The sequence below is a fragment of the Sciurus carolinensis genome, chromosome 12, assembly GCF_902686445.1.
Source record: "Sciurus carolinensis chromosome 12, mSciCar1.2, whole genome shotgun sequence".
In the NCBI taxonomy this organism is placed as follows: domain Eukaryota; kingdom Metazoa; phylum Chordata; class Mammalia; order Rodentia; family Sciuridae; genus Sciurus; species Sciurus carolinensis.
Window position 1 is genome coordinate 72910904 of NC_062224.1, and position 19082 is coordinate 72929985.

At 33.3% G+C, this 19082-nt stretch overlaps 1 protein-coding gene across 1 annotated transcript in view; it reads left to right on the forward strand.

The window, feature by feature from the left end:
- The window catches only part of Ush2a (usherin), a 746720-nt gene that overhangs the window by 46072 nt on the left and 681566 nt on the right, over positions 1 to 19082 (forward strand). Inside the window, exon 3 of the mRNA XM_047521110.1 lies at positions 12188 to 12320. Within this exon, the coding sequence (XP_047377066.1) occupies positions 12188 to 12320 (133 nt within the window). The remainder of the gene's footprint in view (positions 1 to 12187; positions 12321 to 19082) is intronic.

A 19082-nucleotide genomic window follows, 5' to 3' on the forward strand; every position in this document is an offset into this window, starting at 1 on the left:
TCTGGGTCAGCTTCTCAAGGCTCTTCTCCATCACCAGTCATCAGGCAATGGAGAAAATCAATTTGGAGCCTAGAGTGTGGGCTCTAAGGCTGCAAGAAGACAGATGAATGGACCAGGAGGCAGCAGAATCTCTTTGTCAAGAAAATGAATTGTATTGCCCACCTACTCTTGTTCCACAATGACTGAATCCACTTTAGGATGAATAGAAACACATTAATAGACAGATACAGTGTCCACCTTGTAGGGACAAGAAGATACAACAGAATGGATAGGGAAAAAAATCATAGAAATTATATAAAATGTTCAAGCTGAATCAAAGGTCTTTGTTCTGGGTGTTAAGACTAATGCACTTAACAGATTATATCATTTTGTGTGTGTGCATATGCATGTTGAGGAACGAGTGAATGGAGGAAAAAAAAACCCTATATAAAGAAACATATTGAGATTAAAAAATAATATTCAAAGAATTAACATAGGATCCTATGATAGAAAATTATTGAATATAATTTAGGTGTGTGTGGTGCTAAATGCTCCCTGACATGGTAATAGTTAAGATCTGAATAACAGATTCCGCTAATCCTACCTCTCTTAATCCCCACAATTGATGGTATTTGTAAATTGTAATTCAAAGGTGAATTTGTAAAAGGTAGAGGTATACTAACACCTCATTATATCTACATGGTGGGAATTTATACCGATTTACAAACATCCATTGTGACAAGAGTGAGGAGACACAAAGCACCAATGCATATGCAGGACAGCAAGCATTATGTGAGGGACAGTGGACAATTCACTGATTTTTACATTAACTATTACAACCATGGTAATTCTCACCCTTACCTTTTAATCATTTCACCCTTTAATACCCATTCTCATTTGCTTTCTATAACAATATTCTGAGAACGCTTATAAGCTCATTACTTTTCTTTTTAATGAATAAAAGAAACACAAATGTTTTTCATAACAAGTATTTTTATCTGGACTTCACATTTCTGAGGCCTGTTGACCTTTGTGGAAGGCTAATCCAGGCTTTGAAAGAGCAAACTCTTCTAAGTATACAACCCCACCAAAATTTGAGATTTTTTTTTGTTTGTTTGACAGCTTTCACTTACTAGGGGGGAAATGGCATAGGAAAAGGAAGACATCTGTAAGAGTTGGATTGAATAGATATGAATTATAAGGTGAAAAAAATGAATATTTTCAAGATAACCACTCAAATCTTGCTAATTGCCAAAGCAAATTTCCTCAGATAATGAAATGTTCAATTATTTTATCCCAATTTACGGTATGACCTAATTTTTTTTCTGGTTTTGAAAGGAATAAAAGATAGGAAACTGTTGAACATTATAAATTTGACCCATAAATAGCTATTTTTTTGTTTAGGGCTCATATATACTTGCCATAAAAGAATGACTATTTTCTATATCTTTTATTTCTTTTATATTGTTTTCAATCCAAATTAAATGTATTAGTTTCACCATTACTAATTAGAAAAAGACTAGACAATTACTACCTGACCAGCCTCAGGACACAGAGGACTTTTAAACAAGGGTCACTATGAAGACCTTATTCTCAATTCTAGCGTATCTTTAAAAATAAAACAATGCCTATCGGATTTCATGATCCATTTCTCAGAAGGAAGTTGAAGAGCATATTTTTCCTTTGGCTTAAAATGACTTCTTCATTTAGTTTATGAAACATTTTTAGTAAATTTTTCTCAGTATGGTCCTAAGATCTAAGAAATATTTGAGGGCACATATGACTAGAAGAGAGATACTTATGAAAAATCAAGCATTGTAAGAATATAAAATTAATCCCCTTGTTTAATGGGATATTTCATCATCATTTGGGATTTTAGCACATATAACTCATGCATACTGTAAGTGGGCATTCACCTCTGTTTTGTTTGTGTGCAAGACTCTCTGCCTATGCTGTTTAGGAATACAGTAATTGAATGCTAATGTGAAGTCTAGCTTTTAGACTATACAGAAACATGATTTTCCATATATAGCTATATGTTGAGGACTTGATTATTAAGTATTCTGAATTGGGATCAGCAGTGAGCTCCGTCTCTCAGCAGAGCTTTAGTTTACTCCCTGAGTGTTCAATTCACCGTTTTCATTGCCCTTCTTCAGGAATGATCGGACCTAATGATAGGAAACTTTATCACTACAATATAAAGAGACAACCCACAACAACAAAAAGGTATTTGGGGAAAAGTGAGAAAGGTGCTTTTAAATTTAACGTTTTAAATCTTCATTTATTAAAGGATATTAAGAGAATGGGAATTGGTAAATAGAACAATCTATTTTATGCAATGAAGTATTGCCTGATTCTAGAATCAAAATGAAAGCCAATCACTCAAGATCTTAAAAAAAAAAAAAAATGGAATTGATCAGCACCAGTTTCAGTTGAAGGCTTGGTATAACCACTGTTTTTATGCTTTCTTTGTGAGATTTTGTCTTGTTCCTCCACCATTCTCATGCTTTGCTAACTCCTGTTTGGTTAGGTGAATGCTCATTCAATGCAGATGACGTGAGCGCCGCGTAATAACTAATTATTTCACTAGGAAATGAAGGAGTGTCAGGGAACAGAACAACAAAAGGACACCAAACCAAACCTCTCATGGAGCTCATATTCTAGGCAGAGAAAGGGAAGTATTGCTAAAGAAACAAAATAAATAAGCAATATGATAGGTATGGATAAGGCAGATAATCTGACAGGAAGCAGGAAAGGAAATTATAAGAATTGGGAGATTGTAGGTTTCAATGGGTAGTTAGGAGAGGTTTAGCTAAAATAAATATTTGAAGAAATACCTTGAAGGAGAAAATACCTTCAGGGAATAAGCCTGCAGATGTCTGTCATAATTATGTCTAAAGAAGGACTAGAAAATGCACAGACTGGAGGCAGAAAGTACCTGGAATGTTTGAGGAATACAAGGAAAGTAGCTGGAACAGAGAGACCACAGGGGCATACTAACAACATAAGCTGGGGAGGTAACAGAGCCAGATTGTATAGGGCTTGGTATATTAGATCTCTTTCTTAGGGTATGAACTCGTTGACGATCTTTTTACAAAGAAGAGTATAAGTGTGTATATATGGATGATCTGCTTTTGCTTTAGCAAGAGCTCTTGGACTGTGTTCTTGAGAGTGAGCAAAGCAAACCAGGGAGGCTGCTTATAGTCTACTGCAGAAGTCCAGGGGAGAGGAAGTGGTGACTTGGGACAGGAGAGCCCCTCATAGCAGGATAAGTGGTGGGCAGTGAGTAGATTCTGGATATATTATGAAAGTAGGATTGCTGGATTTGCTGAAGCAATGGATGAGATACATCAAAGAGAGGCATCAAGGAGGACTCCAGGAGTTTTATTTGAGCAAATGGATGAACACATTTCAAAAGTTCCAAAGTTGGGAGAACTGGAGAAGAAGTGGATTTGGGAGATAAGAGCAGTGCTCTATTTTGGAACATTTATATTTGAAATTCTTAAAAGACTTCCAAGAAGAACTGTTGAATAGAAAGATGGATTTAGTATTCTATATTAGTTGTCTGAGCTAGAGATAATTATTTGGGAATGATAAGCCTGAGGTGGTATTTATATAGTCTTAAGAGAAGATAGTAGGAAATTTTATAAGCAGAAAGGAGGGACAAGGACTAAACCTGGGGTACTTCAGAATTTATAACTCCAGGTCAAGAAAAGGATCTAGCAAAAGAGAATAACAACCCAAGGAAAGGGAAAATTCAGAATTTTGTGTATGGGACCTGTGAAGAAGTGTCTTGGTGGAGGTAGAGGCAACTGAAGATTACTAGGTAGAGGAGAATTAAGTAAGTACATAAATTAAGGGTTATGGGAGCCAGGTATCTCCCTTCCAGAGAAGATAGTTACAGATATGGAAAGAGATAACAAGAGAACAAACTTAGAATATTGAGTTACAATTAGTTATTAATAAAATTTTATTTCATGTATGTTTGTATGTGTGCATAGGTATATATTTACATAGACACACATGGATGTGTAGAAACAACATAGAATTGTGTGTGTACCTCCACTTAATCTTTCTCTGTACTACCATCAATCTCTATTCACATTCTCTACCTCTGTCCACCGAGAGCAAGAGGGAAGTCTCAAGCAATAACATCTATAGAGCATGAGTGGACTTGGCACTGAATCTTTGTTTCTAAATCCCATTCAACACAGTAAGAAACCATGATCCCTTGGAGAAATGGCTGATTTCAGGGCTGAGACAAGAAAGTACAAAGTAAGCCTGGATCACCTTATGTCAGAAAGCAAGAGTATACTTGAAAGAATTTATGGGGACAAGGTTCTATGACAGATTCCATGGGGCGTGTTGGTATGACACAGCTTTATGGGACCTCCACTGTCCAAACATGTATGTTTTTGAGCACTGAAATATGTACTGAGAACAATGTATTATATCTCACAGAATAAAATGGATTTATGGGTCTCTACTGATGAAAATAAATAAAATTGAAAGTTTAATAAGAAAATTTATAGTTTCAATCTGTCCACTCACAAAATGTTAATTGTGAAAGGGAAAATTGTATTTTAATACTGGGGAAGCCTTGCAGATACCCATTAATGCAAACAATTAAAGTTAATGTCATTAATGATGGAACAAATAGAAACGATGTAGCACACAATAAGACGTAATAAGATCACTGTGTCACCTGAATGTAGTCATGAGGAAACATTAGACAAACCCAAATTGACAAGTGATCTACAAAATAGCTGGACTGGGGCTGGGGAGATAGCTCAGTCAGTAGAGTGCTTGCCTTGCAAGCACAAGGCCCTGTGTTCGATCCCCAGCACCGCAAAAAAAAAAAAAAAAAAAAAAATAGCTGGACTGTAATTTTCAGCTGTGTTAAGACTGAGGATGTCAAAGGGAGACTGAGGAATGCTTCCACTTCAAAAGATACCTCAGGGTCATGACAACTGAAGAGATAGAATTGGGACTGGATTCACTTTCTATGAAAGACAAATCTTGGGCAATTGGCAAAAATGACCTCTAAGGATAAGATGGTAAGGATGTATCAGTGTTAATTCTCTGGTTTTGTTTGTTAGGTTGTGCTTAGAAAGGAGAATGTCTTTTTTTTTTTTTTTTTTTTCTGTAGTAAATACCTGCTACAGAATTCAGGGATTATGGATCTTTATGTCAATCTGAATTTCAAAAAGTTCAGAAAAAAGTCTTTGTAATTTTCTTGAAACTTTGTTATTATTGTGAGATATGCATTTTTTAAGTAATAAAAAAGAGTCTGTTAGTTGATCTACTTTATGGATAGAATGGAAGAAGATTGACTAGACAAAGCAAGTACAGACATCTCATTTGAGGAATACCTCTATTGCAGGAAGGAAAGAAATAGGGAAGAATTTGGAGGAGAAAACTTCCAAGTTGATTTATTTTTTCCCGTCTTTGACCCTAAGCACTTTATTCAGTTTATCTTATTGCATTGCCCACCTTACACTTGAAAGTATTTTTATGTGCCTAGTTCCATTATGATTGACATTACTTGAAGAAAAGGCCCGTGTTTTACAGATCCCTTATGTGTAGCATCACACTTAGCACACAATAATGTGCTCATCACATATTCAAACAACAGAACTATTTTCAAAACAGTTACTGGATTTTAGTAAAGGATCTGATGAGTAATTTTCTCCACAAACATGAAAGAAAAAGTAAGTTAACTTCCTTTTAAGGGCAGGGAATTTTACTTGTGTAAAATAAATTCTAGATTATGTGGGTGTTTCAATGTTAACCTTTTAGAAACTGATTAAACTGGGGGCTTGTCTTTGAGAGATGGCAGTATTTGGAGACCTTTCTTAGATACCAAGGGGGAGAACAGCATATCCAAAGCATCAACCCCAGGGTGAAAATGTTACACATATAGGCTTCTCCAGTAGATTACTTCAAGAACTTGTCTGACATACTTGGGAAGAAAATATGAGAGTTAATGTGTATGTAGTTGCTTGGAGTTAGAGAAAGAGAGGAGCAAGGTTTGGAAAATTTGTGTGAGTTCATGAGAAATGCAATAGAAAAACCAAAACAGGAAAAAACCTTGATGATATCTGCATGTGAAATCATTTCCACACAGTCTCAAAATAGTCCAAATAAATGAAGGTTCAAGCAGTTATTCCCTGATTCACATTAGTAGTGGGTATACATGTACTTTCCAAACATTCCAAATATTTGTGGGCAGCCCACATGATAAATTTCTGCAAAAGCAACCTTCCTGAATAATTTTCTCCAGTCCTAATTTTATCATATTTGTATAAATATAGCTTACGAATATTTAATAGACTGGGATTTTTTTTTGTAATTATATAAAAATCCATGTTAGTAAACAAGACCACATTGAAAAATATGTGAAGAATCCTGGTATAATACGTTTTATCCATGAGAAAATGGTGTGTTTTCTTTCTAGTTAGAATTGTAATATATTGTAGTTAGTGTTGGTGGTTTTATTTGAGGTATCAATTAGTCAGTAGATACTGAGCTTCTGCCCAGCATGTAAGGCATGCTCATCAAATTTACAAATGATATAAATCCTGGAGTGATGGTATGTACATTGAGTGACAGACATAGCATCCACAAAGATTTTGACAGTCCAGAGAAATGGCCTAAACCTAACAAAATGAAATATAACACAGATAAGTACATATTCTTGACCAGCCGCATATGTATATGATGGGTATATATAATTTAGAAGTGATGCAGTTGCAAAAAAATTTGGTACTTTAGTGAATAATCAGCTCAATTTAGTAGTCTTAGCTACATGATGCTATTGTCAAAAATCCTAGCAAGTGACTTTGAATTGTATTAAAGTGATAATCCTATAACAATTTGAAAGGTATCTAGAGATTGACCAATTCCTGAAGTCACATTTTAAGAGGAGACGAAAAACTATGACATATTTAGAACATCAAAGAAACTGAACACATCTATCCTGAAAAAGACTTGGGAGAAGGATGACATTCTTCTTTATATCACATGGAAAAGCGATTAGATTTATTTAGTGTGTTCTAAATAGTAAGAACTGGGACTTATGAACTGAAGGCTTAAGGGGCTACCTTTTAGTTCAGTCATATATAGTAATAAACGCTATTCCAAGATGAAAGGGTTCCCAAAGTCTGTAGAGGCTTACTACTAGAACAGTTAAGCCCCAGTATCCTCATCTGTAATATGAGATAAAAACAGTGCAAAGTGAGAGGTCAGTGAGATGATATATGTAAAATGTTCAATGCAATGGTGGGAATGTGGTAAGTGATGATACCATGCAGGAGGGTTCATTACCATTCTTATTGTGGGAGGTGTTGACACTACACCTGAACCAGTGCTGGACAGAATTATAGAGGAGACTCAATGGGTCCAATAAACTAAATGACTGCTATTTCCAAAGGCTAACTAGATTTAATTGACTAATTAAAACTGGTTGTTTCAAACAGGCTCTGGTGCCTTTTGACCTTCTTTATGACCTTGAGTAACTTCTGTTGTCAATTCTCTGATTCAGTGTATGTATAAAGTTGAGATAATAGCAATCCTACCTTGGGTTGCTGTAAAGATAAAAAGAAGGAATATACATAAAGTTTTAAAAATGCTGCCTGACATACTCATTTTTCAATAAATGTTAACCACAGGGCTGAAGTAGTTGACAAAGGATTATTGAAAGAAACAGGACTTGAGATATATGTTTCAAAAATGTTGAAAATTGAGTAAATGTCCATAGACAGAGCTTGAATAAATTCTGGAGACAGTGTTAAATACTGTATGATCACCAGTGAGGATATCTCACCAATTAGGCTGAGGTTGGCTGATGCTGTATGATGGAAATAAAATCAGATGAGATAAGTGAGGAAAAATCTCAGAAGACCTTAGTTTTGGGATGGTAAGTAATTGGGAGGTGGAATTCCATGTGTTCTCAGGCAGGGGAATATAACACACACATGATATTTTAAAATAACCTTGTGGAGTTTTCAGGATAAATTGTCTTGTGCTTAAAAATTACAGATAGTATAGTGGAATCTTTTATGCAAATCCTTTCACTTAGAAATAGAAATTTCCCTGAAATAGAAATTTCTATTTCAGAAAGTCTAAGACTTTTCTCCTCCATAAAGTTTTTCCTTCTGATTCATATCACAGTGTCTTGATTTTTTTTTTTTTTTTTTTTTTTTTTTTTGGTGTGTGTTGAATACCTTAACATTCAAGATGATGTTCTTCTTTATATTCATGTCCTCTGTCATCATCTTTGGAGGCTGAATTTGAACTTAAAATATGTTGCTAAATCACTTCATGTTAAATACATTAAAAAGGTGTTATCCAGAATGCTTAAAATAGTTTTAAGACGAGACCCTTAAGCTAACAAAACTGGCACTCTGAGGAAGCAGGTCGAATAGAGAAGGTCTAAATGTATGTTACATATTACACACACATTCACAGATAAATATGACTTAAAGCAACTCCTTGAAAAAGGCAGTTCCATTGATGATATCAAGATTCAATAAAAATAAATGGCTGCGTGATACACCTCAGTGGTACAGTGCTTGCCTAGCATGTACACGGCTCTGTGTTTGATCCCCGGCACCATAAAATTAAATAAATTAACACAACCATCATCATTTGTAATGATCTGAACACTAGTAACTTCTGTTATCAAACAACATATTATCTCTTGGAGAGAAAGGATACATTTTTCTTGGTATAGCTCATTGAGCCATTGTGGGTACTAGGTTGTTGTTTTATTAAATTCAATTTAAATTAGAAAGATAGAGGGGAATGGGAAAATCATTTTTCTAGGTTAGTACAGGTCTCCCCTGCAAACCCCATCCCAGACTGAGTCAGCAGTCTCTCTGTTTTATTTTTGTGGCCAGCAGGAGTAGAATAGCAAAAGATCTGGCATTTCCATGGAACAGGTGGTTTTAGATTATTGGTCTAGGTGGATTTGATGATATTTTCCTTTTGGTAACTGTTCAGCTATTATGTGACTTTCTTATCTTTTGAATTATACTCCCTACCAATCAGGCAGGCCAATGGGAGGATAGTGTCAGAAATTCTACATCAAAGGAATAAGTATAGACTCTTACAGGGACACACTTGACAAAGAAAGTGATTAAAATAGAAACCCCCAGGGAATAAAGGCTTGAGGATGACCTGCTTGTCTTTATCTTCTTTCCAAGTTATTTTGATCTCTCATGAAGGGGATTTAAAGGCCTTTGGGCAACTGCTTCTGGTTTTGCCAGTTCCCTCATTCAAGACATACCAATAAACATGCACAAGCCACTCTGCTCCTCCGAGGGTTAGAGAATGAGATAGGTGGGAAGTTTCCTTCAGTAGAAGGCTTTCTCCTCACAAATCAGAAATTCTATGGTATATATTCCTATTCCTCTCAATAACTGGCAAGGGGATCATCAGAATGAGCTATTGCAAAAAGCCACCATAGTCTTCTCAGTTTCTGTGTGATAGTGCCCCAGATCAGAATTGTAAAATAGTTTGGAGAATCTTGGGACATAAAACATGGTGCAGAAAACCAAAGAAGATTTAATTTTATTTATAGAAAGGTAGTTGTTAGGGGGCGGGGACAATGGAAGAGAGTGGCTTGGGATCAACATTAATCATTTTTTAAGTACCAACCAAGTGAAAACATCTTATGGAATTCACTGCAAGTGACAGTGAATTCTTCTAAGCAAATATGTGATGAGTTGATTAAAAAAAAAAAAAAGGTCCTGAACTTCTGACTACAGATATAATACAGTGAATAAAGAAAATCAAAAACATGCTTTCTATCTGACTCAAAATAAAGGTACACTTAAACTTGTAAAAGACAACATTTTTATTTGAATGATATGACAGAACTGTCACAGGAGTGTTACCTGCTATAAAGAAAGCCGAAGAATTATTACCTTTATTAGACCAGTGACACTGAGCTTTAGCCATACATTTCTAACTTCTGTCCCTCTACAGAGACAATTTTCTTTTCTTAAATAAACTGTCATGCTAGTGTTAATATATTGTTGGCTCTCTCATGCTCTGAGAATACTGCTGATATAAAACATGTATATGTTAGATTGGTAATAGTATCTTTAGTGTAGCTGACTAGAACAAATGTGTTTCCCTCATGGCTGTGCTAATGTGATAAAGGAAAATTGGCTGTTCATCAGCTTTTGGCTGGGTAAAGACAGTAGAGATGGAACCACATTCTTTTTTATGCATTAATACCACCGAGAACTTTTCACTAGTTATATTTCATGTGCCTGCATGTTGCGCAAAGATGTTGTAAAACATGAGATAATGCTACAAATAACAAAGTAGAAAAGCCTGTATCTTTTATAATGATAACAGTCAAACACCAAATGACAGTAACAGGCTGTAAAAAATGGGATGCAAAAAAAAAAAAAAAAAATCAGCACTACTACTTAGAAGAGAGGAATAGATCCAGGCCTATGAGGAGTTGGTGTATGAATTTAGGTCTATTAAAGACATTATGAAATGAAGTCAAATGCAACACTAGGTCAATGAATTTAAGAAAAACCATGTTCATGTGAAAGCAGATTGCACAGAATGGAAAAAAAATTAGATTTGGTAACTTTTTTTGAAAATTACCAAGTAATTATGCTATTAACTTCTAGGTATTTTGTTTTGTTTTTGATTGGGGGATTTATGAAAGAAGTTCTTAGGGCAAAAATTCACATAATGATTTAAAGATGTCTAAGAATAAATGTTTATTCTCATTAATTATTGTATGCCCATGTTCACAGGAAAGCATTTAAGAAATGTACTCTATTTTTTTTAGAGCAGTTGTGATCTCACAACAGCCAAATGAATGTTAAAGATAGTTCTCATATACAAAATGTCCTCGCCTATCACTGTCCTCCAAAATCCTGTACCAGAGTGTTCCATGTGTTACATCGATGAACCTACACTGATACCTCATGACCACTCAAAATCCATAGCAAAATAACATTTTTAATGATGCAGTTTGGTTTTAATTAAAGTGTTAGTACCTAACCTTTCAATTGTGTAACATTAAATTTGTGTTTCTCTTTCTTCTCCCCTCTCTCAACCCTGCCCTTCTCCAGAGTCTTTTGTATGCTCTATGGGTGTTTTAGTTGGAGTGCAAATGATTTCCTTTACCTACAGCACTTGAACTGAAAGACAACTTTGTAGCAACTAAAGTTGATGTTAAAATGGCTGATTATTTAATTCAGAATTACATACAATCATAAAGATTTTGTTTCAATAGGATCAATGAACTATTCTGCTTAAAAGTTTGAAATGATTTTTGGGGGGAGCTGGTCACATAAACAGTTCCAAAAGTGTTAGTGGAATTTAATTGGTTAAATTCCAGGGAACATCAAACTATGACCTGTAGATCATATCTAACTGGTCACCTGTTTTCTTGAGTAAGGTTTTATTAGAGCACATCCAGGCTTATTTATCTATTTTCTTTGATTGCCTTCGCATTACAAAATCAGAATTGAGCAGTTGTACCCAGGAGTGTTTGGCCCACATAGTCAAATTATTTGACTTTCAAAGAAAAAAATATTCTCTGGTCATTTGTGGAAATGATTTGCTAAGCCCTAATATAAATAGGTATTGAACTGCTTGAGTAATTAGCTTAGAATATGCTTAGCAAATTCTTACATTATTCTACATTGGGAAAGTATATCTGAAAATTTCTAACTAGTTACAGATACCTAAAATGGCTAATATTTATAAGACGTAGTTTTGTACTTAGTAACTTAAATTGAATTATAACCATGTGAAATACATTTTTGGTATATCTGGTTTTAGATATTTCTCCCTGTTGTATTCATTTCTGTTTTATTTCCAAATACAGTCATAACAAATTTAATTAGCATGTAAAGAAACAACATGTCCACAAGAAACTTATGCAAGCATGGTAATCAGTGCTATTACAAGCATGGGACAAATATTATACATTGCTGTGAGCACCCTGGGAGGTACGATCACAGCACAAAACTGCACTATGTGGATTTATATCCAGATCTATTAACATGCAGGGATATCATTGTGCTATGAAAACAAATTGTCTTCACTCTTCCCAACTGAAGAAAGTGAAGAAATGGAGAAATAACTTGAATTTTTTTAAAAAAAACCTATGTGTGGTTATTAGAAAAGTTTATGCACTCAAGATAATAATGGTAATAATTTCTTACAGGTGCATCAGACAAAAATCAACTTCTTTATCAATGGTTTGGAGGAGGATAACACAGCTTTTTATACAACAACTTTAAGTGATTCAATTACAGATATTCCCTCCAGTACTGTGCAAATAGGACAGAGTTCAAATGGTAAGATTCTGACTTTAGAATGCTATTAATTTTTCTCCAATTACATTGTTCCTAGAAAAATGTGTCAAACAAATAATATTCAGGTGTATTTATTTTTCTAGGACTGCTATAACAAATTACCACCAACTGGGTGGCAGATTAATACAATAGAAATTCATTCTCAGGTCTGGAGGTTTTTAAAGTCTGAAAAAAGGATTGAGCCAGTCTGCTTCATCCTGGATGCTCAGAGGGTGAAGTCATTTTATGCTTCTATCCTTCCATGGCTGCTGTGGGCAGACCTTAGTGTTGCTCAATAGCTCCAGTGTTTGCCTCTGATCTCACGTGACCTTCTCTGTATCTTTTTCTCTTTTCTTTTCTTGCAAGGACACTGGTCATTGGATTTTAGGACCCACCCTTATCCAGGATGACCTCACAGTCAAGATCCTTAATTACACTTGCAAAGTTCCTTTTTCCAAATAAGGCCACACTGGCAAATTACAGACAGACATGTCTTTTGGGGGCCACTATTTGACCCACTACACTCAGGAAACTTTAAAATTAAAACTTCTCTATTTTAATTAATTTTTAAAGTAACAATAATAAGTAAGAGGCTATATTTTCACTCCAATTTTGTTTGGATTTTAATTTAGGGCATTGTTAAACTAGGACTAAATCAGATTGAGTAATAATATGCACATATAGTAAACTATATCATATTTTTCCACATGAAAAAGGGATGTATAGTTTAATAAGATAATGCTTACTTCTGAAAAGAGCAGAAGTTGAAATGAGAATTATCTTGAAATGTCTAGCACTATGGTCTTTAAAACACCTACATTTTAAAATGGCAGTGTTATTACATAATATGTGCTCATTATTAGAAAATTCAAACAATATGGAACTCTGTGAAATAGAAAGAATTTTCCATATTTCCATCTTCAGAGACAGTTTAACTTTTTTGTGCTCTTCCATATTTTTAGTACATTCATTTAGAGATATGGTTATAAATATAAGATTTTCCAAAAAGGTAGTTATAATATCTATGCTTTATCTGAGCCCTCTAAAAATAAATAATTCCTCTCCAAATGTTATGGAGCACATTTAATGTCAAGATACCTTGTTATTTAGGTGTACCTTCTCATTTAAAATGACTGCACCGTGTGTAATTGTATAGTTGTAACAAGTTTTGAAAACAAATTCCTATAATGAACATTAAGATTATTTTTAATTTTTCAAAGTTAAGTGATTATTTGATAGAAAATACTGTATCTTTACATTTTATATACTTTTATCTATTTATTTGTATCTAGCATTCACATGCACACATACATATGTATTTGAGCAATTGTCTGGATTGCTCTGTTTCTCAAGACTCTACATTGTTAACAATCTGCCTGAGTTCAAACCCTATCTTCTTACTTACTAGCTGTATGATCTGGAAAAACTTATAATTCCTCTAAACTGTAGTTATTCTAACTTTAAGATGATGATAATGATGGTGATATACTAAATGTCATAGTGAAGATAAAATGAGGCAATGTTATATATTAAATGTAACTGGTTTTCAAGCATCTGGTATGTGGTAGATGCTCAGTATTTATTTATATACGCTTTGTGTATACTGAACCACATTTGCAAATAATACTATTACTAACATTGTTTTAATTATTTCCACAAGATAAATACACAGAAGTTGAATGGCTAGGTATAATCATTTTATATTTTAATACATAGTAAAGATTATTTCAGTGCATAACATCAGATTATTTCACACAAAAGTTTTGAAAATTTACCTCATTAAAAAATGCAGGCAAGTTCTTATTTCCTTGAACACTATCTAACCTCATAAATTAACCATTTTTTTCTACCCTTGCCATTCCTCTAAGTGAAAAATATTATGGAATGTTGACTTGGAATCATTTGGCCATTAATGAGTTTGAGTAGATGACTACATATGACTTGACCACTTGGATTTCATTCGTGAATTCCTTATTCAGGTTATGTTTCCATATTTATATTTATAATTTCTTATTTATAAATAATTCATAAATGGTAATAATATGTTGCATATGTTTTCTCATTTTTTTAAGATGGCCTGCTAATTTCATGTTACAGATATTTAAAGCATTATTTGAAATGTTTAATCAAGGCAAAAACATGCATATAAGATTGTATATAATTATTAAGGGTATAGCTTTGATCAGTGTTTAGTAGTTATGCACCTGTGTGAACATTTCCAACATCTCAAAGAATCTCTCCTAGTGAATATCCACTCTAAAGGTATCTGTGGGTATTTAGTGTAGACCTCACAGAACAGTATCAGTAGAGACCTGGGTACATTAACATTGTCTATTCTTGAACTATCGTGCAAACATAATCATGGGGTGTCTATTCTTGAACTATCATGCAAACATAATCATGGGGTGTCTATTCTTGAACTATCGTGCAAACATAATCATGGGGTGGGTATCCAGGGCTTGTACTGAGCCTGTAAGGCTCAGTTATCCATATTGAACATAGTTTTATCTTTACCTTTAGAAAATAATTTAGAATTGTTTTCTAAAAAGGATGTTCCAACCAGCAATATTTGAGAATTCTGGCTGTTTCATGATTAGCCAAATGTTGTTATTGTTGGCCATTCCTGGGGATGTGTGATACATTTCCTGATGATTAATGGTACCAAGAATTCCTTCATGTACTTTTTTGCCATGTAGATATGACTTTTTATGAAGTACCTATTCAATCTTTTTTTTTTTTTTTGCCAGTTAATTGGGTAGTTTGTCTATTTCTTGTTAATTTGTAGGAGGTCTTTGATATTTTGAAAATGAGTTCTTTGTCAGATACATGGTTGGCAAATATTGTCTTCCAAGCTTCATCTTAAAATTATATTTTCTCAAGTGTTTTCTTTTATAATGAGAACATCCTTATTTTAGTGAAATACATTTTATTACTTCTTTTATACTTAATATTTTTGTGTCCTATTTAGAATGTCTGAACAGACCATGACATTCTCCTTTACTTTTATTGTGGCAGTTTTATTATTTTACTTCTCAAATACAGGTCTATTTTCTATCTGGGATAAATATTTGAATGTAATGTGAGATACAAATTGTTTCAATTTTTTTCTTAACTGAATTTATAATTAACCTAGAAACTTAAAAAAAAATGTCATTTCCACAAGTCTAAGGTGGTAACTTAGTCATAAACCTGTCATCTTTATATATTAATATTTGTTTGCTTCTGAACACTCTGTTCTGTTCCAATGGTCTGCCAATACTTGGGTCAAAACTTTTAGTTTTAAGTAGTGTAACTTGAAAATGTCTTAATATCTGTCACCGTAAGTTATTCAACTTGTATATTCTTTCAAGTTTGTCTTGACTTTTATTTAAATTTTGGAAGCATCTTTTCAGTTTACATAAAAACTCATCTGAGATTTAAATCATTAAGTTGATTTAGGAGGAATGGATATACAACAATAGCAAATCTTCCAGTCTATGAAGAGAATGAATTCTTAATTTCAGCAATTCTTTTCTGTATAAAAGTTCTTATATTTGTTAGGCTTAGGTGTTGGTTTTTAAAAATTTTTCAATTTTAATAGAATTTTTTAGAGAAGTTTTATGTTCATAGCAAAATGTTATCTATCATCCTCTTTTCAGATGTATAGTTTGTGAATATTTTCTCCCATTCTGTAGGTTTTTCCTGCACTTTGTTGATGTCTCCTTTGGTATGCAAAAACTTATTTTATGTAATCCCATTTGTTTACTTTCACTTTTATTTCTTGTGCTTTTGGGGTCTTATCCAAAAGCTTCTTGCCCATTCCAATATCCTGAAGCATTTTGTTTATGTTTTCTTTTAGAGGTTTCATAGACGTCTTTAATCCATTTTAGGGTGATTTTTGTAACTCAAAAGATAGGGATCTAGTTCACTTCTGCAAGTGGATAACAAATTTTCTCAACACCACTTCTTGAAAAGATGATCTTTTCTCCAGTGCATTTTCTTAGCATCTTTGTCAAACATCATAGGGCTATAGACATGGGATTACTTCCAGTCTCTCTATTCTCTTCTGTTTGTCTATACAGCTGTTCTCATGCCAGTACCATGCTGGTTTGATTACTACAGCTTTGCAGTATGCTTTGGAGTCAGTTTGTGGAATGCCTCCAACTTTGTTGCTTCTGCTCAATGCTATTCAAGGTGTTGTGTTTCCATACAAAGTTTACAATTGTTTTTTCTGCTTCTGTGAAGAAGGCCATTAATCATTTGAATCTGCATTGAATTTGTAAGTCACTTTGGAGAGTATGGACACTTAGACGGTTTAACAATATTTGTTCTTTTAAATTCATGAGTGAGAGTTGTGTTTCCATTTTTTTTTGTCTTCTCTTCAAAAAATTTTGTCCATGTTTTATAATTTTCATAGTAGAAATCTTTCATCTCTTTGGTTAAATTAATTCCTAGGTTGGTCTGTCTTTCCTTTTATCTTTTTTTTCTTTTTTGATAGCTATTATAAATGGGATTAGTCTCTTGGTTACTATTTCAGATAATTTGCTACTGGCATATAGCAACATACTGATTTTATGTCCTGCAACTTTTCTGAATTTATTAATTCTAATAGTTTTCTTGGTGGAGTTTTTGCAGATATGTCATCTACAAACAGTGAGAATTTGACTTCTTTTCCAGTTTGGATGCCCTTGTTTCTCTTTCCTGATTTCTCTGGCTATGACATCCAGCACTATATTGAATAAAAGTGGTAAAAGTGGGCATCCTTGTCTTCTTCCAGATCTTAGAAAGTTTCCAATTTTTTCCCATTCACTGTCATGTTAACTGTTCATTTATCATAAATGCTCTTTATTATGTTGAGGTATGTTTCTTCTTTGCCTAATTTGTTTAGAATTACATGAATGGATGTTGGATTTTATTAGTTGCCTTTCTGTATCAAGTGAGATGACCATATCTTCTATTCATTCTGTTGATATGGTATTCTACGCTTATTGATTTTAATACATTGAATCATCCTTGCATTACTGAGATAAATCCCAGTTGATCATGGTGAATAGTATATAATGTGCTGTTGGAATTGGTTTGCTAGTATTTTGTTGAGAATTTTTACATCTAAGTTTATCAAGGATATTGGCCTGTATTTTCTCTTTTGGTTGTGTCCCTCCTCATCTGGTCTTGGGATCAGCACAATGCTGGCCTCCCAGAATGTGTTTGGAAGAATTCCTTCCTCTTCAATTTTTTTTTTTTTTTAATAACTGAAGAAGAATTGGTATTAGCTTTTTTTGAAATGTTTGGTAGAATTCAGCATTGAAGCACCTGGCTCTGGGCTTATTTATTTATTTATTTATTTAGATAGGAACAATTTTATGACTGATTTATTCTCATTGCTTATTATCAGTCTGTTTATGTGTTCTATTTTTTCATGATTCAGTTCTAATAAGAGGTATGTGCTGAGGAATTTTCCCATTTATCCTGTATTAACAAATTTGTTCGTGTATAGTTATTTATAATCACCTCTAATTATCTCCTTTATTTCTGTGATCTCAGTAGTAATGTCTTCATTTCATCTCTGATTTTGAACTCCTTCTCCCTTTCTTAGTCCAGTCAAGGATTTATCTTCTTCAAAGTAGCTGAAACATTTTGTGCTTCACCAGCAGAGAATAGAGTCCTGTTGCTCCACATCCTCACCAGTATTTGATGTTTTCAGTGTTTTGTATTTTGATCTATTGGTTATTTTTTTCATGTAATTAAATTAATATTTTTAAAAAATATTTGATTTTCTAATTTTTTTTACTGTTTTATGTGTTCTAAAAATATATATAGTATGTGTTATATATTATCATTTGTTACAATGAATGACTGCAAAATTCATTATTGATTGTAGTAGTTACATAATTTTATTATTTGTCCAAAAAAGGAACTCAAATCTTTTCATTCATTTGCAATAACTGCATAAAATGGACATGGGTTTGAAGTTGCCACCCCCCAAAAAATATATATATAATTTTGAAATAATGCTCAATTTCAGTTTTGTTTTTCTTTGTGACAAAAATTATTTAAACTTGTGTCTGGTGCAAAGAACGAGGATATATGCATATAAATATATGTGATATTGAAAATACGTTCAAAACACTGGTTAAATTTCCAAGCTCTGGTATCAAACAAGTCTGGGATTGGAACCAATTTAGTTGTGTTCCTTTAATCAAATTTGCCAAAATTAATTTCACTAGTATTGTATAACTATAACTATAGTGCCTAATGAAAACACAAAAATATTTAGTTTAAGTCTCTGATTTCTAATCTACAGGTGGTATTTTAATATATAATATATAAGACTAAGAATTATTGGAGATAATATCTAGAACATTTTGCTTTGTTGTATAGTAAATGTGCAATGACTGTCAACTATTAGTAAACTCTTTGGATATCTATTTTCTGATTATAAAACCATAAAATAATTATAGTTTTTCCATGTGATTTTTAGAGGGATCAAAACCAAAAATATCTATAAGTGACTATTACTTTAATTTGTGTATGCTCTTAGATCAAGCTAGACTTGTGTGAAGAAGCAATAATTTAAGAAACTGACACATTTAGAATTTAGTTTTTAGTAATTGGTATATTGAAGAATTTATAAAGTACTCTGCATGCAGAAATTTTTAATAACACATTAAATCTTATGAACCTTATTTCAATATTTAATTCCTATTAGTACTTCTAAAAGTGTTTTATTACACAAAAATGTTGCTCAAATTATTCGGCAATACCATAAACTTGTCAGTACCATAA